At 40.9% G+C, this 22,822-nt stretch overlaps 2 protein-coding genes across 2 annotated transcripts in view; one reads left to right on the forward strand and one right to left on the reverse strand.

The window, feature by feature from the left end:
* LOC149041080 (uncharacterized) overlaps positions 1 to 22,822 on the forward strand; it is a 321,438-nt gene that overhangs the window by 131,880 nt on the left and 166,736 nt on the right. The window lies entirely within an intron of this gene.
* LOC113675019 (uncharacterized) overlaps positions 1 to 22,822 on the reverse strand; it is a 121,878-nt gene that overhangs the window by 27,836 nt on the left and 71,220 nt on the right. The window contains exons 72-95 of the mRNA XM_089214602.1: positions 22,176 to 22,464; positions 21,489 to 21,797; positions 20,612 to 20,860; positions 19,307 to 19,870; positions 18,411 to 18,959; positions 17,351 to 17,887; positions 16,050 to 16,604; positions 15,465 to 15,784; positions 14,856 to 15,081; positions 13,841 to 14,404; positions 12,759 to 12,980; positions 12,130 to 12,428; positions 11,251 to 11,485; positions 10,369 to 10,778; positions 9,326 to 9,464; positions 7,090 to 7,302; positions 5,746 to 6,300; positions 4,900 to 5,514; positions 3,996 to 4,321; positions 3,089 to 3,320; positions 2,672 to 2,887; positions 2,092 to 2,304; positions 1,182 to 1,397; positions 270 to 488 (exon numbers count right to left, since the gene is read on the reverse strand). Of these exons, the coding sequence (XP_089070728.1) occupies positions 270 to 488; positions 1,182 to 1,397; positions 2,092 to 2,304; positions 2,672 to 2,887; positions 3,089 to 3,320; positions 3,996 to 4,321; positions 4,900 to 5,514; positions 5,746 to 6,300; positions 7,090 to 7,302; positions 9,326 to 9,464; positions 10,369 to 10,778; positions 11,251 to 11,485; positions 12,130 to 12,428; positions 12,759 to 12,980; positions 13,841 to 14,404; positions 14,856 to 15,081; positions 15,465 to 15,784; positions 16,050 to 16,604; positions 17,351 to 17,887; positions 18,411 to 18,959; positions 19,307 to 19,870; positions 20,612 to 20,860; positions 21,489 to 21,797; positions 22,176 to 22,464 (8,272 nt within the window). The remainder of the gene's footprint in view (positions 1 to 269; positions 489 to 1,181; positions 1,398 to 2,091; positions 2,305 to 2,671; positions 2,888 to 3,088; positions 3,321 to 3,995; positions 4,322 to 4,899; positions 5,515 to 5,745; positions 6,301 to 7,089; positions 7,303 to 9,325; positions 9,465 to 10,368; positions 10,779 to 11,250; positions 11,486 to 12,129; positions 12,429 to 12,758; positions 12,981 to 13,840; positions 14,405 to 14,855; positions 15,082 to 15,464; positions 15,785 to 16,049; positions 16,605 to 17,350; positions 17,888 to 18,410; positions 18,960 to 19,306; positions 19,871 to 20,611; positions 20,861 to 21,488; positions 21,798 to 22,175; positions 22,465 to 22,822) is intronic.

Genomic DNA, 22,822 nt, shown 5'->3' on the forward strand with positions numbered 1-22,822 from the left:
AAAACTTTCTCCGTCGGAGACATTTGGCGACTGATTAATCATTTCGCGTAATGTTAGTGCGATGTCCACACTCAATAAGGCCAAATACACCAAATAAATAGGGAAAGAAAAGACGTTCTGAAACATAATGTAATACCTCTTGATAATACTTTGATAAACAAACGCAGGGCATTATTGTGATAAAACTAATGCAGAAATCAGAGTAAGAGCCCCCCAACCAGTAACAGAGTCCCATATTGATGCCCCTTTTTACCCCATTACCCTCTTACCACAAGGTCCTTCATGCACAACTCGTACAGTCTCTTTATTTGCACAGGCTGTCACATCCAAAAGACACTTGTTAATGTACGTCTGTCCGTCTGAGCCACACACACCATCACCGTCCTTTGGACATTCGGCCTCTGTCCGACACCTACAAGAGACCGTTCCGTCCGCGTTTCCGATGCAGGCGGAGTTGTTCTCACAGTCCTTAGCGAGGTCGCACGGGCCTGGGGAAAGGAAGGTTGGTATAAATGATATGTTGTTAGTGTATTGCCCTCTAATCTTTGCATGACTCTACATGAGATCCTCAAACCCAAGAGATTACGGGACCAAAAAGGAATTTCTCTTTACAATATCAATATATTTTCTGACAGGAAGGAAAGAGAGGAAAGAATAATGTCAATCATGATGTTTTGCTGAATTTAACACCAAGTTATCAGAGCTGAAACAGTAGTAGATGTATGAAAAATAATAGTAAGAATTTTTATTCAGATCTTGGGAATGAATGACTGACTATTTCACGCTTGGTCAGTATACAAAAACTTCAGCCGCCAGGCTTACATTATTACAGAATTTGTGTTTGCGGAGAAGAGGTCGCTGTGTGAAAAAAATAAACAATAACTCCAACAGCATTTGCAACTCCATTTATAGCAGCAATTACACCAAATTTATCTTAAGCAAATAACTTCAAAAACCTCGAATCTTGTTAAAAGATTTTCCAAAAGTCACATTTGCAAGTGACTGATTAAAACATGTCGGCTCTTGTTATCTATACATGCTGCATGTTACATTACCTCTAGTCCAGAATCCTCTCTGCAGATGCCATTATTGTTCATTTGCTGAACTTGTGAAATTCAAACGCATATATTTGCCAAATGTAGACCAAAAACGTTTTCTTTAACATCAAGACCAGTACTCACCACAATATCCATCCATGACGATATAAACCGGCATTTCTCTGAGACAAGCCTTTGCCTTCATCACACACTCGCTGAGGTACGTTTTACCATCGCTGCCGCACACAGCATGAACAGTCATTGGACAATCTCTCTCATCCGGGCACACACATTCAGCGTTACCTTGGGAATCCGCTTTGCACAACTTTGGTTCCTTACACTGCACCCCGGCACAAGGCTCTGACATAACGTTAAAAAAAAGGAAAGAATATTCGTAATTGACGCATGTCACCAAATGCAGGGAAACGCCCACATAGGAACCCCCCCCCCCCCACCCGACTACTCACCCTTCGAGCTTTGAAGTAAAGGGGAAGGGGAGGCGAGGGGGGGCTCTCGTGGGTGCCAGGACATGAGATCTTTATCACCTTTTCTCTCTTAAGTTCTGCATCGACTTGGCATCGAACAACAAAAACAACAACAAACTATAAACACTTTGTTTTACAAGAGTGCATAATTACAATCGAAGATTGCATTCTCCCATTACCCCAAGGCGTGAAACTAATACAAAAGGATCTCACAGATACACATGAAAGGAAACTCATATTGGAAAAAAAAAATACTAAAACGATTTATTAATTGTTAAGCTGTATGAAGTGAATTCACATATAAACAAATTATAATGTATTTTTCATTTCTTCAAGTCGGACTTACCAACTAAATCCCTAAGACCATTCTATAATTTTAACATTACTATAGAAAATGTTCGCTGAATATTGTTGGTGGGTAGAAGAGGAAGCCGAAAGGCTATTTGACTCTGTTTGAATTAATCTGATGGGAGTCCATCCAGGATCTTTTTAAAATAGAATAAGTAGTCTCACAAGCGCCCGCTAACAGGTTCCAAGGAAAACTGAACCAGATGAGACGGGGCACTTACCACACTTTCCTGGTCTCTGCTGATCAACAATTTCTTCAAGTCGACAATTCTCCACATCCAGGTAGCATACGTTGATGTAAGTCCTGTTGTTCTTACCACACACAGGGGTGGGAGTCTGGGGACACTCCCTAATGTCCTTACAGACACACTGTGCCTTGCCACCCTTAACCTCGCAGTGCGCATGCTCTTTACATTTAACACCAGCACACAAACCTAAGAGAAAAATTACAACACAGATCGATGGTTTAAAGCGAATTTGGATTTACTGTCGTTCTACTCTGGCCATAATTATGGCATGGGCAAAATAGAGCATCGGAAAATAACACAGAGAATTCAGTAACATCAAGTTCACTGCCTTAGCGCGGGAAAAGATGAATTCCCTGCTTCTGATTGGTTATTGGATTGGATTGAAAAGGGGGGCACGATGGTTCTAAACCAATCACGGAGCGATATAAAAGAAATTAGCAAAGAGGCGTGGATCAAATATCACATTCACTTGAAAAATTCTCTTCCGGCATTCGTAGGGATATACCCAGTGCAGGAAAGTATTTGCAGAGTTTTCAAAACGTTCAAATCTTACCACATGGGCCCAAATTATCCACAGTGATGTCTTGTCCTCTTGTACAGGCTTGGACTCTTAAAACACAGTCATTGTTGTAAGTGACTCTATCACTGCCGCATACTTCATCTTTGTTGGTTGGACAATCACTGATCTTTGGGCACACGCACTCTGTGCGAGTAAAATCGATTGCCTTGCAGCGGGCATAGGGCTGACAAATCTTCTTTGCGCAAGGGTCTGTAAGTAATAATTTTTAAATTATGAAAAATGTGGTGTACATTCCTTCACAAATAGTTAAGACATGGAAATCATAAATTGCTGATTATAAATTTCCATTAAAAATGACAAAAAACAAGTTAACCTTTGTCTAAGTGTTAAGTCATAGTATCATGTAATGAACCTTAGGAGAACTCACTTAGCAAGTCAAGAAAAGCTCACCTTCACACGTGTCCTTGGCCAACCTTGCAGCCAACGAACCAAGCTCGTCGAAACTGTCAACGGTGTGAACAAACTTCCTTCCACTGGCGAGACTAACATGCCGAGATGACGGTGTAGTCACACCAACAGCAACGACAAATATCTGAACGCCTGTGCTCTTCAGTTTGGTGGCAGCAGATTTAAGGTCCTCGGTGATCTCACCCGCAACTAACACAATTAAAGACCTAGGAACCTGTAAAAAAAAAAGAAAAAAAAAGGAAGGGAAAGGTTTTTAAAAGGACAACATGAAGATATATGCATGGAAAATGTCAGAAAATGTCAATCAAAAGTATACGACCCTTTCAACGGCGCCGATCCCCACAGCACTCTAGACACATGTCACGTAAGAACCCTCTATACGACCTAACACCACGATGACCTGTCTTTAGCTCAGGAAACGCTCATTCTGTATCGCCAGTGGGGGAGGAAGGAGGGGGTAAGAGGATTTTTGGTTGTGTCGCAAGAAAATTTACCTGATCCCCCCGCCAGGTTCTGTAGTATCCTAATGACCCCCCCCCCCCGTTTGTTGGCATTCAATTTTGTTTGGTCCCCCCCCCCCTTTAAACTTTGTAGGCGAGGACTGATCCCGCCTCCGTTGCGAGGACTGGTCCCTTGGTAATAGCACTTCTATGTCTTACGTGCATTTTCGAGGAAAATCTGTGCGAGGTTGACCACACTACGTCACAAACTTCACTCTGACCTACAGCTACAACTGTACGATTAGCATACTATCTATTGCATCAAGACAAGACATAGTGTTCTTGGTTTAAAAACAGTCGATAGGGTCAAAATGAAGGCGACAATGACAAAATCAAATTGGGATGAAAAATTTTCGTGGTGTAAAACGCACAAATAGGTACGATCCTACCTGTGACCTTCCTCCATTTTTAAACGCCGTTGTCGCCTGTTTGAGCATGTCAGTAAACCTGATTGTCCGATCTGAAGGAGAGTAATTGGTAGCATTTAGTTCAGCCACTCGGAATTTAAGTATTTCAGACTGGGTGTACTGTGTAAGCTCAATGTCCCTCCTGGCTGTCTCTCCGACAGTAATGACTCCCACATGCGTCCTGGCGACGGAGATGGTGAAAGCACTGATCATTGTGACAACGAAGTTCTTCTGCTGGTTGTAGTCTGATAATGATAACACGGACGAAGAGTCCAAAGCAAAGACCACATCCATGGGGAATGGACACGCTGAAATTGGAAGACAACAAATTTGTTTTAGATTTGTGTGAGTAAAACGCTGCCACATTACCCTCAGCGGGGTTAAAACTTTATTCTGTCACCATGACATATAAGTTGGCACATCTACGAAGTAGCTAATCATTCAAGGATTGTTTCCACGTCAAAAATGGAGTTTGGAGTGTTTTATTAAAGACGGCAAGTAAGAGAAGTCGCAGGAAGCCCTCTGAGCACGTACGAGAACTAACAACAACACATTCTACTTTCATGGAATAACGGGTTCAAGAATCGAACCCAGGCCACAGTGATTTGAACCGAGAGCACTAGCCATTGAGCCGTCTCGGCCCCTATCTGGCCAGTTACTGTTTTGGTTTACGTTGAAGTTTGCTCATTAGGGAAGGGACTAATGATGTTAAGTGCTGTCCAACCATTGCTGAGCTGCTCTTGTATCACTTATAAAGGTCAGTGGGGTTCGCTTGTTCAGGATGAGGTGTCTCGTAGCTATCACGGCATTTCCGTTTTTATGACTGGAATAGGGGTAAAAAAAAGTTGTAAAAGAGGAAATTATACAACTTGAACTTGTTGCCTACCTGCAGGAATAGTACATAAAGGCTCGACTAATATAAATCCCCTGGTCGGCTTACACCGACCACACCAGCCTCCACACTTAGCAGACACCACCGCACCATCAAGCGACTTCTGGTAATCTTGAATCTGCAAACCATTCGGGAACCCCTGCAATGTCCAGCTCACATCATCCCGCACTCGAAGTCTTGTCCCGCTCAAGTCAACCTTGAACTGACCCTTTCGACATTTACCAGTGTTCACCGAGTAACAATCCCCTGCTGTGCCATACGGGATGTCTTTACCCTCTACAGTCAGCGCAAAAGTGAAGTCACGACTCATAATTTTCATGCTTGCGATATCAAGGCGCACTTTGAAGAAGTTCGTTGAACCTTGCTCAGCGTACAACTCACTTCGCGCAGGCCCACTGCAACTGTACCTATCCTTAAGCCGCTGATTATAGATAATAGCGAAGTTGTTCTCGGCACCAGACTCCAAGGTGATATACTCTTGTGGCGCGTTGGACGCCATGTTGTGACAGTAGATTCTAGTTGGATCTTTACATCTGTCGCTTATATGAAGGAGGTAATGGCCATCAGAAGAATACCCGGATGCTTTTACTTCAGCACAGCTGCGAAATACTGTCCAAAATTGACAGGAATGTAAATTTAAGATAATTGGTGTTACTAAATAAATTTCAGATGAGTCCTGAAAAATAGTCAAAATAATTTTTCTTGGCCTAGTATTAATTGCGTGAGCCCTAAGAAAAAAGATTCTTGACCTTTCGATTTAGAACCAAAGATACACGAGCAGCAAACGTGTCTGCAATGGAGATGTTTTAAGAGCACTCTTTTATGCATAAAATGACGTACCTTTGCTAACAGTGTAAGGCAGTTTCTTGGCCTCCTTCTTATCTTTATCAGGCTTGGTTATAACAATGAGATTATTCCCCGAGGAGATGTTGTTCCATTTGTCTACGCCCGGTTCGTCCGTGAAGGCAACCACCACGACCTTGATCGCATTGCTTCTCAATTTGGCGACCTCATTCCTGATATCCGCAGATTTATCATCAAAATTACCCTGGGTCATCACAACAAGAACATCCTCTGCAAATGGCCGCGCGCCGTTTTGAAGAGTGAACACCTCATCTCGTACTTTGCTTAAAGCATCGCTAAGTGTTCCCGGTCGACCTCCGGGTCCTGGTAAGCTACTTGCGATCCTTTTAAAGGTGGGTTTGTGATAACCGTCGCTGAATAAGGCCCTGGTTGTCGCAGGACCATTGTAGTCTACCAGTGCAACACGTGTTTTGTCGTTAGATATCTCATATTCATCAACAATGTCATTCAACATGGCTACCATTCTTGCAAAGACAGCAGACGCTTGAGGTTCAGAAGCGCCGATAACAAAAGCAAGGTCGGTGGCTTTTTCTGAAAAAATTCAAGACAAGATTTTAAATATAACAAAATCGTGGAGATATGAAAATTAAACCCTAGTAAGTCCACGCATGAAGTCTGGAACAGGTTTTTCCAAATATGGATGAGTTAACCCAGGGTTAATGTACATTTTTGAGTCAGTTTTAGCCTTAGTTAGCATTTCAGACAAATTTAATGTTTATAGCTTACTTTCCCCATAGGTGGATAAAACCCCTAAGATCTTTTTCCCCAATAAACGCCTTCAAGCTGGACAAACCAAGGCTGAGCTTAATTGTTTATCCAATCTTTGTTCCAACCAACCCTCAATCTACCAGTCCCTCGCGTCAAACTTAATTATTCATCTCCTCAGAATATTTCAAGAATAAGTTGACCCGCAGCTAGCAGATTCGTCAGTCAAGGTGGATCAATCAACTACCCAAGATCTACTTAATTATTGCAAAGGAGAAGAAGCTAAAGAAATTAAATATTGGAAAGTAAGGAAATTAAACAACACCAAACAAATAATGAAATAGGTAGTGTACAAAGAGGTATTTATATACTGATGAACGGTATAAGACATACACTTTGATGAATTCAATTTTACATTACAGTCTTCAAACTAATATTTTCAATATTTTTTAAAACTGCAACAAATTCAACAGCTCCTCCTCCTTCCCCCTTCCCCACCCCCGCTAGATTAAGAAAAGATGAACGAAAAAGTAGAAACAATAAATCAAATTCCTTCTAAAACATTCTCCCAAACCAATCAAACAAAATGGTGAAGAAGCGTCTTCAAATACTCACGACAGATTCCCTCTGACACCACACTAATCGCCATTTCATTCTTACAAGCCTTCCCTTTTAGAGCACATTCACTTGCGTACGTCACCAAGTCACTTCCACAAACTGGTTTAAAAGGTTCCGCTGAACAGTCATCCACACATTGACAGAGAGCGGTGTCATTGGGCAAGGCTCGGCACTCAGCGTTGTAGTCACATACGACGTCTTCACATGGATCTACAGCAAAAAAAAAACACGGCCAGAGGGTCAGCGATGTACTCCCTCAATCAAAAAAATCAAATAGCGATTCAGAATAAAATCGATATTTTTCTTTTTATCGATAAAATAGAAGCACACAATTCTGATTGACGTCCTCAAGGTAGCGATTTTTTCGAGGCCTCTTGCATCCTACGTTGCTCATTGATGAAAGTTCTACGGCATATTTTTAGTGAGTGGAGGTAACAATACTGATGTGGTAGTTGATATTTGCAGCTTCTTACTGGTGCAAAACTGGATTTTTTGTTCGCGCTTTGCGACTGCTTTAATAGATAGGAAGGTTCTAGGAAGTCAGTTAACAAAATACTGATTGGAATGCTATAGAACGTTATGCAATATCAGCTAAAAAAACAAAACAAAACAGAAAACCGATAAAACACCCGACAAAGATATCAGTGGGGTTTCCTGACCATTCACCTCTACTGACTTTGCTTACAGATTACAGTTTACAGTAACTATTAGATGTTGGCATTGCTGGCATGACTCTGACGGAAAGCTTGAATGAGTGACGTTTCATACCTCATCACATCGTTAACATTGGGGACAGCCAAGAAAATTGGTAAAAATAATCCACCAATATTTTATCTACAGCTAAGTTAGAGTAAAGTAATTTTCAAGTGCAACATCAAAGGAAAGTTAACCAAAAAGATTAGGACTTACTACAAAGGCCACTGTACTTAACACTGATTTGTTTCTCCGTAGCACAAGCGTGACGGCGAAGAAAACACTCATTCAAATACGATTTTCCATCACTGCCGCACACCGGCTTGTAGATGTCGTGACAAGATCTGGTGCATGCGCAGTATTGGGTTTTATCATCCTTAAGCTGACAAGTGCCGTAAAAGGGGCATTTGACTCCAGAACAAGGAGTTTGTTCTTGTAAATGTAAAGAGGAGAGAGAAAAGACAGAAGAAGGAAAACTTAGATAAAGAAGTGACAGCAAAGTGAATTAGAAATATGACAGACTTTTGAAAATTTTCAAATGCAATAGGATCGCAAAAGAATAACTGAAACAACCGAAGTTTCGTAAAAAAACAGAGGCCACCAGTCAAACCATATAGAGTTAGACTTCTGTACTTTGTGGACGTCTAGAGACGAAACAAAATAAACAGGAACTAGAGAGGTATATGATAAAATGATTTTGCACCTGGAAAGAAGAAAACATTTAGTAGAAGAGTCGTTGGAGGATGTAACAAGTGGAATGTAAGAGAACTTACTACAGCGTTTAAGAGAAGCAACTGAAGTATTTCGTTGCATGAAACAAGCCTCTCTCCTAAGAAAACACTCATTCCAATAAGTCCTTGAGTTAGACCCGCAAACAGGAAGAAAAGATGAAGAACAGAGAAGAGAGCACGAGCAAAACGCCGTACCATCCCTTTGGGGAACACAGTTGGCGTAGTGCGCACATTTGGTTAAAAGACAATCACCTAAAAGAAAAGAAGACGACAGACCAAAACTGCAAAAGGAGATACTCATCAGAGGTTCAAGGAATGTTTGGAGATAATATCGGCTGAATACGGTAAACGTAATAGCCTTTCAAAGTGGAGATGAATGTTTAAAAAAAGCCAATGAGAAATACGAGTGTACATAGATGTAACCAAGCAGAAAAGCAAATGACCAAGTCTCGACTAGTTAACGTTTTGCAAAGGATTTGGTTGGGTAGGACTGGTGGCTAGAGTTTTCTTGACCCATCAAACAGCGCAGTGAAGTAAAACCATTACAATCCCACAATTCTTACGAGACTCGCTTAAAAATAAAAATTATTCGAGAGGGATGAGAGGTAGGAAAAGAAGTAAGACAGACATTTTGAGTAGCCTCAGCAAAGAAAACGAAGGACAGTAAGGGAAATCACTTACAGTAAGCTAACGGGTTAAAAATAAGTTGTAAAGCGTAAGATATCCAAATAACTTTAGCGATAGCTCTTATGTTCATGAGTAAGTTCATGAGTAGGAATAGCAAAAGACGTGCCGAACCTCTCTCTTACCGATAATAATTGCTTTAGTTATATTTTGAACCAGTATATCCGGTTTGTCCACATCAGGTTCAGGATCTACGATTACTTTGTAAGGTGGAATTATGATACCTCCCGGTCCGACTTCCCGTCCAATAGCAACTGGGATTACCTTCAATTAACAAATAAAATTGTTAGCTTGGGTAGTACAAGTACAAATAACAGAAAGAAAAAATTTATCTTCCTCAGTCATTTGTAACTTCTAATTTTTAGTTATTGTTAGTGTTTACTTGAGCCTTGCATCTAAAGGCCTGTCTTCAAGATCCCGATTTGATTTGAAGCCCACGTTGAACGACCACAAAGAGAGCCCGAATTGCCGATGTGTACCAGTAAATAATGAGTCGAGTCAGCCCTTCTGCCGACAGTTACCGGTCGTTTCGTATCCACGGTCGTTTCGTATCCATCGTTTCGTACTCAGCTAGGACGTTTCGTACCCAAACAGTTAAGTCGTTTCTTACCTAACTCATTCGCCTCGTACTCAAGATAGTAAGGTATTTTTTCCATGTTCACACAAAAAACAAAAGCTAAAAAAATTGGGAAACAAATGTGGCGCAAAAGTCCAATACGACGGCATGGTAGTAGGTCATGATGCAGAAACAGGAAAAATTAACAATACAAAACATGAAATAGAAAGGCAGTATGAATAAGACCAAAACAAACTTGGTTATTTAGGTGGAAGTACCAACCCAGGTCATTCATTACTCAAGTTCCTCAGTAAAAGAGCTGACGAGGCTTTACCAATGTTTGTATGCTAACACTTATAAACATTTGACCGCAGGCAGGTTACCCTTTGCGGAGAGTCAACTCAGGCTAGCTGCCACACCTTGGTCATAAGAGGCCTTATAAAAGATATGGATAAATTTGCATACGATAGAAAAGTACTTGTGTAAGTTACACTTTTGGTCTCCTCTCTTCGTGGAAAAAATACACAGTGTGTTCAGTCTATTAAAAAAAACTTAAATATAGGCACATTTTATAATTTGGGAGCCTATCCTAGCTTGACAAATCGCTCCTACCTTTATTCCTGTGTTTTCTAAACTCTTTGCATACCGAGTCACATCTCCCACAGTGTCCTTGTCCACAATCACTACCAAGAACTTACGCACGCCGGGTCTCTCTCCTTTGTATCCGGGTCTGAAAAGCTCTGTAGCCTTCTCGAGCGCTTTCTCCAAGTTCGGCTGTCCACCGATTCTTGGAATATTTTCCAGTTCAACCTTGAGTTTGTCAGGGCTGTTAAATGCATCGCCAAAGCGTATTCGTACATCAGTGTCGTCGCCAAACACCATGAATGCATAATGCACTGTGTACATGCCGTAATCATCCACGATAAGTTTGATGACGTCGAGCATGTAGTCGTATAACTCGTTGGCTCTGGCACTCGTTGCAGAGATGGCGAATGCAATGTCGACTGGGAAACTGATGACCACTGAAAAAAGAAAGAAAGAAGTAATCACTTGTCCCTTGTGCACGAAACAAGAGCAAAGCAGGCTGATATGAAGTTCAACATTGCCCCAGGCAAAAATTCGTGGGTTTTTTCATTACAATTCAAGTGCTCATTTTCAAGTGTGGCAAACCAGCCTGACCAAGAAGTTAACCGTCCTTCTCTCAATATATTTCACCCTCGTTCAGGTTCTTATACCCAAGAAGACTAATTTCTTACGATTTCCATACAAACGACTAAAAATTATACCATCATACTAACAAATAACGTACGAAGAGACCTCCAATCACCTAGAAGTGGTTTTCATGAGGGTGTCCTTGAAGACCTCAAACAACACAAAATATTGTAAAGGACCACTGCACTAGAGGAATAAGATATCACCTGCACAAATATTACCTTAGACAAATGGAATATCCTCCACCTTCTTAAAAATAAGTAACATCTTCTACCTACTTACCCTTCAACGGACAAATTTTTTCAGAAATCAACGGCGCCACAGACATGAGTTCACTAAGGGAAGGCGCATAGAAGGCGTAGTCATCTTTAGATGCTACTTTCTTGACTTTAGGATCATCCATGCCACTTCCCACCCCTACAAAGTAAACTATTGCATCATGTGCCTTCAGGGTCCCTGATCTTTGTAGCACCAATGTCATGTTGTTTTCCAACTGATCCATGATCACAACCACGGCCTATAAACGTGAAAGAAAGAATCAAGGTTTACAATACAACACGATGACGTAGGACCTCATCAACATTTGTAAGCGTGAGCTTGTCTGCTACAACGGTTCCTCAAGCTAGCGTAATCATTTTAACAGTTTCATAGGCACAGTACCTTGAAATATGCTACCAGAATGAATTTTAGATTCATATCGTTAAAGCACAATTTTTTTCTTAGACGTCAGAAATTAAAGGGATTAAAATAGAAGAAACGAGTTATGCTCTTCAGTCACACTCTAATAATTTTCGCACAAATCTTTACGTTTCCCAGCTTCTAATAAAATTTTCCCTTGCAGCTTTTATAACAGAGTCGACTGAATGTTAAAAACTTAATCGAAATGACACGGAAATTACGGCTAGCAAAAGACTGCTCGCAATTAACGAAACTTTACACTAATAACAATAATGATAATAATGATCATAATAATCATAATCATAATTATAATAATAGTAGTAATAATAATAATTATAGTAATGATGATGAAAATAATGATGATAATTCATAATCAACCGTTATTAATTTTTAATAATTATTATTTGTATGGTGCAAACTCCATGTAAGCATGATCACATGCGCTTCACAATAACCAAAAAATATAAGTTAAAAAAATCTGACCTGTTTGACGTCGACTCTCCTGTCTTTTATCGCTTCCAAGGCTTCCTGTAAACCAAGAGTAATGCCTGAGGATGAACCCACATCGCTGACGCTATCAATGTCGAGTTTGACCAAGTCTGCACTTTGAGAATCATTAAATGATATCAAGTAAAAGTCATCTGCATCTGACAGCACCATTCCTACTCGTGTATCGTTAGGACCGATGTTAAATTTATCGATGACTGCCTTTATGAAGTTCTTCTTGACCTCAAGGTTCCCTCCATCCAGGACAAAGAGCAAATCGACCCGGTTGCTACAAGCTACAACAAAAAAAAAAAAAGATAATAAAATAATCATGACATAACGAACACGATAATCCACCAGAAAAAAGAATTTCACACATAATACGACTTAGCTTTACGATTTATAACAGTTAATAAAGAAACTCAAAGTAAAAAAGCAAACCACCTAAAACGTAGAAAAATATGTGTGATCAAATTTTGGATCTGATTGGTTGTAAAAGAAGCGCGAGTTTCTGGACCAATCACGAAGCGACTGAAGTAAAACCAAAGCAATCCAAGGTTATTTTCGAAGATCGATTGAAAACTGCTCTTAATGGTAAATAGACTAAGTGTAACAGGTTTCGATACCTTCACAGACACCCTCCTTTACAACTGTGAGCATCGTCTGCGTCCTGCAAGCTTCGAATATCATGCTGCAGTTGTTAGGGTACGTGCGTTCATCACTGGCACATACAGGAGTGTATGTCTGAGCACAATCATCACGGCACACACACTCGGTCGAATCATTTGCTAACTTAACACATTTGGCATCAAAATCACACGTGGTAACCAGACATGGATCAGAAAGAGCTGCAACAATAATAATAATTCGATTACTGGATTAGCAGGGTTAGGAAAAAACCCATGTGACTCATGAGGAGAGGCCGGTTATAGGTCCTTTTTCGCCAAGATATCCATAACAGTGACAGACAAGCAATATTTCACAGTCAATAGCCTAGACTTGGTAAAACTGCGGGCTTCTTTCTCTTCCTCCACAACAGTGTTTCTGATCTTTCCTCCTTTACCCACCAACTATTTTTAGTTTTTGTCTCACTAGATCGAGATGCCGTGAAAGATGACATGCAAGTTTTTTTCCTTCAGACCTCAACATACTTTGCATACTAGATGTCGTAAAACCAAAATCAAAATAATCACAAGGGTCTATCAGAAGAGGCAGATCCAGGACAATTCGATGGGAGGTGGGGTGGGGTGGGGTGGGGGGGGTGTCAAAACTATTATTCTTAGAACACATACAAATTGTTTACACCAAAGTCTAAATAAGCAAAGAAATACATATACGGAAATGTCGATTTTAGAAAGTTCACATTGAGTAGTGACATGTACTCCTATTATTGCACGCATTGTATTGTCAGACCATTAGAAAAAAAAACCTACAGTTCTGATGGGGATGGACACTAGACACGACGACCCCTCGGCCTAGATCCACCACTGATCAGAACAAAGGTAAAGATAACAACGACCCAGTGAGAACAAAGTGATTAAATGCAAAAAATTTTAAGCACCGGCAAGTTTTACAAGCCTTGGCAGTCATTTTCTACCTCATAACGTGACGTGCTCTCTCCCCATGAGAACGAATTATGAGAGGACACGAAAAAGCGCTAAAGGAGACCATACACTATGTACAAACTCAATATCTCTGTAATATTTACCCAAAGTTATCAGCACCATAATCTTCTTTCCAACTATTGATGGGACGCTATCTTTATCCGTATACACTATGTTTGTTTTATCCTTGTCTGGAGCCAGTGGTATAAGCTCATCTGGGCCAGCGTTCTTTCCAATGACCACAGTAACAAACCTAACCTTTCCGTCTTCAAAATCACCCACAATCTTTTCGATGTTACTTCCGGTGTTAACAGACTTCCCGTCGATCATAACTATGATAACCTTCCTGGAATCTGGTCGCGCGCCTCCACTTGGTTGGAAAAACAGATATTTTGCGTCTTTGAGAGCGTTTACCAGATCAGGTGAACCACTGGGTAACCTGGCGCCTTGTATAAGAGTTAACAAAGACTCTTTATCGGTCTTTTGGAACGGAAAGACTATGTTGGATCTTTGACCAAAGGTCATCAAGCTGTACAAGTGTTTTTTGACGCCATGTCGTTCGATTATGGAGTCGATTGTGGATTTGACGAGTTTAAAATTTTCTTCGGCATCCACGGAAGTCGTGCTGACTATAAATGAAATGTCCAGTCTGGTAAACGTGGTGATACCTGCAAGAAAATAAAAGAACTTTCTGAGGGATATTTAGAGCAAAAAAATTACGTCACTCTTCTCAAAAAGATCCTTTCAAAAGTAGCTACGTGGTAATAGACTGACACCATCAGCGCCTCAAGGAAAATTCCATTGCGATACAAAAATAAACTTTGAAAGAGCCAATAGCCATGGAGGTCAAACGTCAGAGAAATAAGACTTAATGAATCGATCGATTCAAAGCTTCAACATACTTCCCCCCCCCCCCGCAGGCATTTGAGTTTCTGAAGATTGACGTGTTTAAATTCTCGACCCCCAGGTTTTCTACGGAAGCTCTGTACAGTGGCCAATTTACACAATGAACCCAATTGATAAAAGCAAATTATTTTGCACTATACCCACCATTCCCACCATTCCCTCCATTCCCACCAACGCAGCACTATAGTTCCTTAACTTAACTCCCCTACTTACCACTAACGAGTATCTCCTCTATCTTATCAGCGGTTTTAATAGGATGGTCTTTGTCTTTGGTTTTGATGACTTCCTCATCCGGAAACTCCTTTTCGAAGTCAGGAACAGGCCTGTTACCGATAGCAACTGGGATGACAACTACGGAGCTGTCCACCAGGTCTTTTGCAGCTTCCATGATGGCTGGCTTGTTACGACCAGTGAAAGTGTCCATGATAACAACAAGAACCTACAACGACGGTAAATAACAGTGATATTACCCACCATTGTTGAGTGCAGTAGTAAAAAAAAGTAACATTAACAAATTAAATTACCTCAACTACTTTCAGTTTTTCCTACGGACTTAAGAGAGTAGTTGCATCTCATGGCAAACTGCATTGTCAGAAAGTCCATGTTAAGTTGAGCTCAAAGCACACGGCAAAAATTGCCGCGCTAAAAGCTAGGCACAGAAGGGGCGCTTTCTGTTTATCTTTTTTTCTCTTTTTTTTTGCCTGAGACCTAGCGCGTTCATTTATGCGAAAAGGACAAGTGAACAGATAACAAGAAAGAAAGAAAGAAAGAAAGAAAGAAAGAAAGAAAGAAAAAGAGGAAAAAAAAACCAAGGATACCCACCTTTTGTGCATCTTTCCGAGCAAACTCACTTTCAAACAAAAGCTTAGCCTTAATGAGCGCCTTATCGAGAGCTGGCTCGTCATCGTTGGAAGCGACTGAGCCAATGAAAGTCTGCAACTTTTTAGGGTCCCGATATTTATCCCTGAAGTGAATCCTTATGAAGGCATCTCTACCAAACACAATCAAACCGTATTGGACACGGTCGCTGAAAAATCTCTCTGTTACTTCCTTTACAATGTCCAGGATCAATCCAAAATTACGGTCCCTTGGTAAGGCACTGATTGCGAAGGCGAGATCCAACTTGGGTATTTTAGGTGTGACTGGAAATGGAAAAATAGAAAGGATGTAGAACTAATGTTTGACTCTACACAGTATCGGTATACTAGAAAAAGATCACAATTGGATTAACATATAAATAGACATTTTACCATGATTTATATCAGCAAAACAAAGGCAACAAAATTTTTCGATCTCAAGAGTATTTTAAATGGTATACGCTAGAATAAAAATAATCTATTTCATATGATTGTTATTCACTGTAGCAGCTTTCCAGAAAAAAGCTGTGAAGAAAGGGAGTTGGTTTACCTTTCAGAACTTTTTCCATCACAGAGTAGCCAAGGTCGGTTGGGTCGACATCATTGCGCACGACAACGAGCACGTCTTTATACGGTGAGATATCCTTGATTTCCTTAGCATCAATATCACCGCCAAAAGCAACGGGCACGATCTTAACATTAGCGTACTCCAGTTCTAGTGCCTCCTTCCCAGTTTCACCGCTATCTCCAATGGGTGATTTGTCTGCAATCACCACCAGTACTTTTTTAGCATCTTTACGACCACTTGACTGGAACAACACCCTGGCCTTCTGTAAAGCCTTCTCCAGAGCGGGCCCTCCTTGCTCAATCCGCATGTTGTCAACAGAACTCAGCCAATTCTCCAGAGCAGGGAAATTCCTCTCGAAGCTAAGAAGTACTTTTGCATCGGAGCCGTAAACAATAACAGCGTAACGAAGGTTTCCAACAGTGTACTTCTTGATTATGGATTTCACAGTTTCTTTCATCTTAGCGAACGTTTCTCTTGCATTTAATGCTGTTGCACTTAAAGCAAAGCCAAGGTCGATCTTCTCTGTAACGACATATTCTGGAAAGGAAATGTCATGAAAAAAACCTTTTTTTTAGAGGACAGTTGGAATAAATCAACATCAAAGTTACGTAAGAAATTTAATTACCTGACACAACCACACAGTGGATAGCGTTTCCCCTGGTACTGAACCATAGCTTTGTTTTGCAGTAAATACAAAGGAATTCACCTTTACTCAACACTGTCGGAAAGGCTATGCATGAAACATTTGTGGAAGACGTCCCAAAGGCCAGAAAGAAACCTCTTTTTCTTGTAATAATTCGCGTTTGTTATAATACATTCCTATCTCTTTCTTTCTCTGTTTAATATCAACTTGATCCTGGAGCCCGTTTCTCGAAAGTCCCGTAACTTTGCGGGCCCGAAACCAAATTTTAAAATCAAATTCTTGTTTCTTTATCTGATATTTAAATAGTGCTATTTTTAAACTTTTGAAACCCCGACCTTAAATGAAAACAGAACAGAGTTACGGGCTCGTTAACCTACTGGGACCTTCGAGGAACGGGCCCCTGGTCAGTTTACGGAGCAATAACTGAACAAAAATAAATAGAATGCAAAAATAAAAATCAAGTAATTATGATGTTTTTCCGTCTTATCAAGGGCGTGGGACCAAAAAAAAAAAAATTAGTCCCCGTGAGAAATTGAACATTAGACCTTTGGATCTCGCGCACCGACGCTCTACCACTGAGCTACAGAGACAAGGTTCACATTCATTAACTACTATAACAAGACTTGAAATTTGAACGTACCATTTAAGACTACCATCAATAACTCCTTCGCTGTCTCCTTGGGAAGTTGTTCTTCTTCCGGCTTGATGACCTCTGGCGAGACCGGATCAAACTCATTGCCAAGTACAATGGCGATCACGCGGACGCCATCATTCCTCAGCTTCTGCGAGGCAGCTCGTACAGACTCTTCAGTGCTGTCAGACTTTTTGTCAGTGATGACCACTACAACCCTCTTGGCATCAGGTCTGGCATCCTCAGCTAACGCGAAGAGATATCTAGTCTCTTCCAAGGCTTTTTCGAGAGAAGCGGCACCCACATCTTTCTTGACGTTGTCAACGATCTTGACAAGATCTTCCTCACTGGCGAAGACGTTGTCGAATCTTATTTTGACCACAGGTATAGCACCAAATGTAATTAGGCTGTACCGGACTCGAGACAGGCCGAAGGTTTGCACGGTTTCCTTGATGATTTCTTTAGTTGCTCCGAGATTTTTGTCCTTATCCACAGCAGTCGTGCTGATGACAAAAGCGAGGTCCATTTCCGGGACGAAAAGTGTTTCTGATGGGCGAACAAGGAAAGTAAAAAAAACGAGTAACAGTATGTTTCAAAAGACTAAGCAAAAGTAATAGTCTAAAAATTGAACGCAAAAAGGGCAAATAATGAAGAAGTAAAGAAAATTGACGGGAAGGACCAGGGAACGACACAGAGAGACAGAGAGAGGGCAGGGCATAGACGGACCATAGACTGACAGGCAGACAGACGGACTGTAGACAGACACACACACGGACAGACATACAGACAGACAAATGGACTGACATAGGGACAGACAGTCAGGGAGATAGGTAGATAAACAGACGGACAGACTGGGGGAAAAAGATGGCGTAGAGACAGACAGACGAACGTACTGACTGGAACGCAAGAAAGGCATAAGAATGAGAGCCTTAGAGACACACCGACTGATCGACAGACAGATCGTCGGATCAGAATGAATGTAACTCTGATGTAATATGGAAAAATGTTTTTATTCCACGTGGAATTACTCCTGAAAGGCAAAGATACGATAATAGGAAAAATGAAATACCTTCCAAACCCTTCCTCATGATTACGTCCACCAAATACTCTGTGGAAACCGTATTTGGTTTTGTAATGATGTCTTTCTCTCGTGGAGTTAAAATTTGCAGTTCTGTTTTATCAATTTCACTTCCCAAACCTACAGGTATTACTTTGATTTTAGCTTGTTCCAGTAGAGACGCCTTCTCCTGCAAGACTTTAGCATCGCTATCAGATTTCCTATCTGTTATTACCACTAAAACCTTCCTCGCTCCAGGACGCCCATATTGATTAAATGCTTCCTTGGCTTTATCCAGCGTAGGGCCCAATGCAGAACCAGATACTCGATTTATATTCTTAATAAAAGTCACCAACTGGTCATCTGTTCGTCGCTGATTGAACTGGATCTTTACGTCTGGGACAGAGCCGTAGACCAATATACTGTACAATACTCTCTCTTGGCCATACATCTCTACTATCTGGCTAACAACATCCTTCATCTTTTGAAAGTTGGTTCGTGACTGTACAGCGTTGGCACTGATGGCAAAGGCCAGGTCAACCTCTGGTATGATCGCCAAATCTACAAAAGAAACAGAAATTATCATGATAAGAGAGCAGCGGGGATGGCGTAGTGATGCGTCACATGTGATGCATCACATGTGGGTTGAGTTTGTTGTTTGTTCTCCAATTCATCCGGTTCATCCGGTTCATCCGGTTTTCCTCCCTCCGCAAAAATCAACATTCCAAACTTCAACTCGACCTGGAAACAGTGGACAACAAGAAACACCTTGTGCAATGTCCACTGCTAAATTCCCATTACCTTCATAATCACTAACAGTAACATTACTTTACGCAGTGTCTAAAAGTAAACTTGAAATACCCTATTTACCTACAGTCAAATTTTCGGTCCTGAACAAAAATCCTTACCTTTAAGTACGATAATCATAACTTCGTTTCCCAACTTGTCTGGGACTTCAAAACTTTCCTTGGCCTTAATTAGGTTTCCCTTGTTAGGCACGACTTTGATGAGCTCATCAGGATCTGATTCCGATCCAACGGCCACTGCTACCACTTTCACACCTTTGTCTTCCAGAGGTTTTGCAGCCTTATTCAACATTTCCAAATCGTTCCCTGATTTGCTTCCAACAAACACAACTAAGAATTTCTTAGCTCTCGGTCTTGGTGATGCAACCTCGAACAACTGTTCTGCTCTATCCAACGCCTTCACTACGTCCGGCCTTCCGCGCGGTCGAGGAATGGCTGTCACAAATCTAATCAAACCGTCTGCATCGCCCGACTGGTCTCTAAAGCCTCGTACAGAAGAAGGATTTGTTCCAAAAGGAAGGATAGCGAAGCGAATTTGATCATGATCTTTGTACTTTTCGATCATGTGTTTCACTGCTTCCTGCATTTTCTTGTACGTTTTATCCGCATTGGAATCAGATGTGCCAAAGGCGAAGCAAATGTCCATTTCTGGAATAGCTTGTCCTTCTGTAAGTTAGAAAGAGAAATACTCCGTCAATGTAATAATAATGACCGAAAATGTAACGTGCACACGTCCAATAAAACTGGTTATAGCTAATCAAACAAAACAAGAAATACGGTAAATTTTAGCATGGTCGTCCTTTGAATGAGGGAAGATTTTATTCGTTTTATCGTGTGCCTGGGTCTTCACGGGTAGTCAAACACAAAACTTTAGGATTTCATCAGGATCTGCCTCCGATATTTTACCATAAAGCTACAGGGAACTAGACGGTAAATTATACCGCGATCATGTTGGGAATCCTCAGGGCAAAGTTATAATGTGACTTTTTGTCACGAGGATTGGACAACAAAAAACCTAGTCCTTTACGAAGAATTGGACCCCAAGGAGAGCTAAACAAAAACGAAAGAGACGAGGGCTCGCATCATCATAATCCCCGCTCCTCTCTTGTCGCGAGAAAGATTTATGTCAGAGTAACGTAAGATTACAATCTTGCTAAGAAAAATGTAGTGATTTAAAACAGATTATAACCCACACCCATTAACTTTCGCGCGATTCTATTCGCCATTTTACGTTATGCGGTGCAAAATCATCGGACAGTTATCACGAAATAACCCCCGTCTACATCGATATTCTCCCCCGATTATTTCTTATTTCACATTTGCCCTCAGCCCTGCTCATCATAAACTAACAAACCAGCCGCCCCAAAGTGCACAGGATTTTAAAACATTAAGTGAACACAAACTTACTAGCTCTCATAATAATCTCCTCTGCAGTTTTCTCCGAGTCTCTGTCTTTGTCGGCTTTCACCAGATCGTTCTTATCAAGTGTTGTATTTGTGAGTTCTTCAACATCTGCTTCTCGGCCAAGCGCCACAGGGATGACACGGATTTTGTAACCTTCCAGCAAAGCGGCGGCATTTCTAACCTCCTCTATGGTATTGTCTGACTTTTTGTCGATAATCACAACAAGTACTTTCTTGGCATCCGGTCGGCGACCTGTGTGATTTTAAAAAGTTTGGAGTTTAGTCCTAAACAATATAAAGGCGGCAAACACCGTCTTTGTCTATCCCCTTTTTCATAGTTTCACTTAAGCTTATCCCCTTTTCCATAACTCGACGTGACCTAATCCCACGGGAAGGGGATGATAGATCATGACAGGTAACCCCACCCATACCACTGTGGAAACAAATGCCGTACACAAATATTCAATACCTTGAACCCAGAAATCTCCTCTCCAGCGGGTTATCTTTTAGGTCTGTGCGTCTCACACAGTAACAAAAAGTGTCAGCCATGATTTATAAGCAAAGACCTTTTCTCGTCCCGAACCTGACTAAGACATTATGACGAAAGTATCCGCTTCTACGCAGCCTTTGTTTGGTCATGTCACGCTACACGTTCCTCTCCAGAGAGCAAGGCGCATACGTGAAGACACCAAACACGGTTGCGAAGCCACAATAAAGTCCGATAACAACTGTCATTACTATCACTACTACACTAGATTTCTTTGCCGTATTGTTTTCTGTACTCATTCTGATTGTACCCTAACCAATTATACTCACTTACGCTTAGTATTGAACGACATGTTTTACAAATGTTTACAATTCAATACCGTGTGATAACCAACCTTCAGCTTCTTCAAATACTTCTCTTGCCTCTTCCATTGCATCTTGCAGAGATACGCCACTGAGATCCTTCATTTTGCTCCGACTGATGGCATTTTTCAGCCTGTTTACCTCATCAGAGATGAAATTAAATTTAAAATGTACGTACGCCTTTTGACCGAATGTTAACAAGCTATACTTGATCTTCCTGATGCCATATTTTTCGATGATCTTGTAAATGACCTCTTGTGTGTAAGCAAAGTTCTCCTTTGAGTCTGTGGCTGTGGTACTGATTGCGAACAACAGATCCATGGCAGGTACGAAAATCCTCTCTGTAGATAGAAACGCAATGTTGTATTTGATGAATACAAAAATTTATGTTGGCTTCAAGATAGAGGAGCTGAACAAACCGGTGATTTGTAAGTTCGAGATCGGATACATCCCCCTGAGAATCCGGAGGTGATGGGGGGGGGGGGGAGGGGGAGAGAGGGGAATAGCTAGGATATATAATAACAAGTTGAATGTGGTATTACAGAGGTTCAAAGCTAATCAAGCACCGCTAGAACGACTGCAAGGCCTGTTGGGTACAAATGCATCAGTGCAATAATTTTTCATAACTTTTCCAACACGAGTTAGTACAGGTGAGAAATGAAGTCATTTTACATTAGCATAATTTTTCTGAGTGAATTTTACATTCGTGTCAAACAAACCTTTAAAGACAATAACCATCAATTTATTCTTAGTTTCGCTAGTTTCATCAGTGGTTTTAGCTGTCATAAACGAACTCTCGTCATCGGTCAGTAGACGAAGTTGCTTTTCATCAGCCGTGACTCCGAGGGCGACAGGAATAACTATGACGTTATTGTCTTGTAAAGGCTTCAACGCATTTTGTATTTCTCTGTCTGTGGATCGAGAACTTCGGTCTGAAACAACGACTAAGACTTTTTTGGCGTTGGATCTCCCTTCTTCTGAAATCATGTCCCATGAAGTCTTGAGAGCCTAAAACATAACAAAGATGACAAACAATATTCGTTTTTTTGGCAAAGTTTTGTCTCAATTTCAACCGTAATTTTTCATCTTTCGCAGCGTAAAAAGCACTTCTGCTGCAATTCATATTGTCGAGGACAACATTTCGAGACAAAGATAGAAAATGGCATCGTCTAAAAAGCTATCAAAATGATTAAGACAAGTTGCTGAGTTTTTCCTTGAGCAAGCGACTAGTTATCATCGAGCTCTTTTGACGAAGGGGATTGCAAAGTAAGTTTTCTTCAATCACGAATCACCGAAGAAGCATATGTTCTTCAGATTTAAGTCTGAACGTGAAAGTGATCGAGTTCTAAGTGAATTTTTTGTCAAA

This window comes from Pocillopora damicornis, chromosome 8, assembly GCF_964200805.1.
Source record: "Pocillopora damicornis chromosome 8, jaPocDami1.2, whole genome shotgun sequence".
In the NCBI taxonomy this organism is placed as follows: Eukaryota; Metazoa; Cnidaria; class Anthozoa; order Scleractinia; family Pocilloporidae; genus Pocillopora; species Pocillopora damicornis.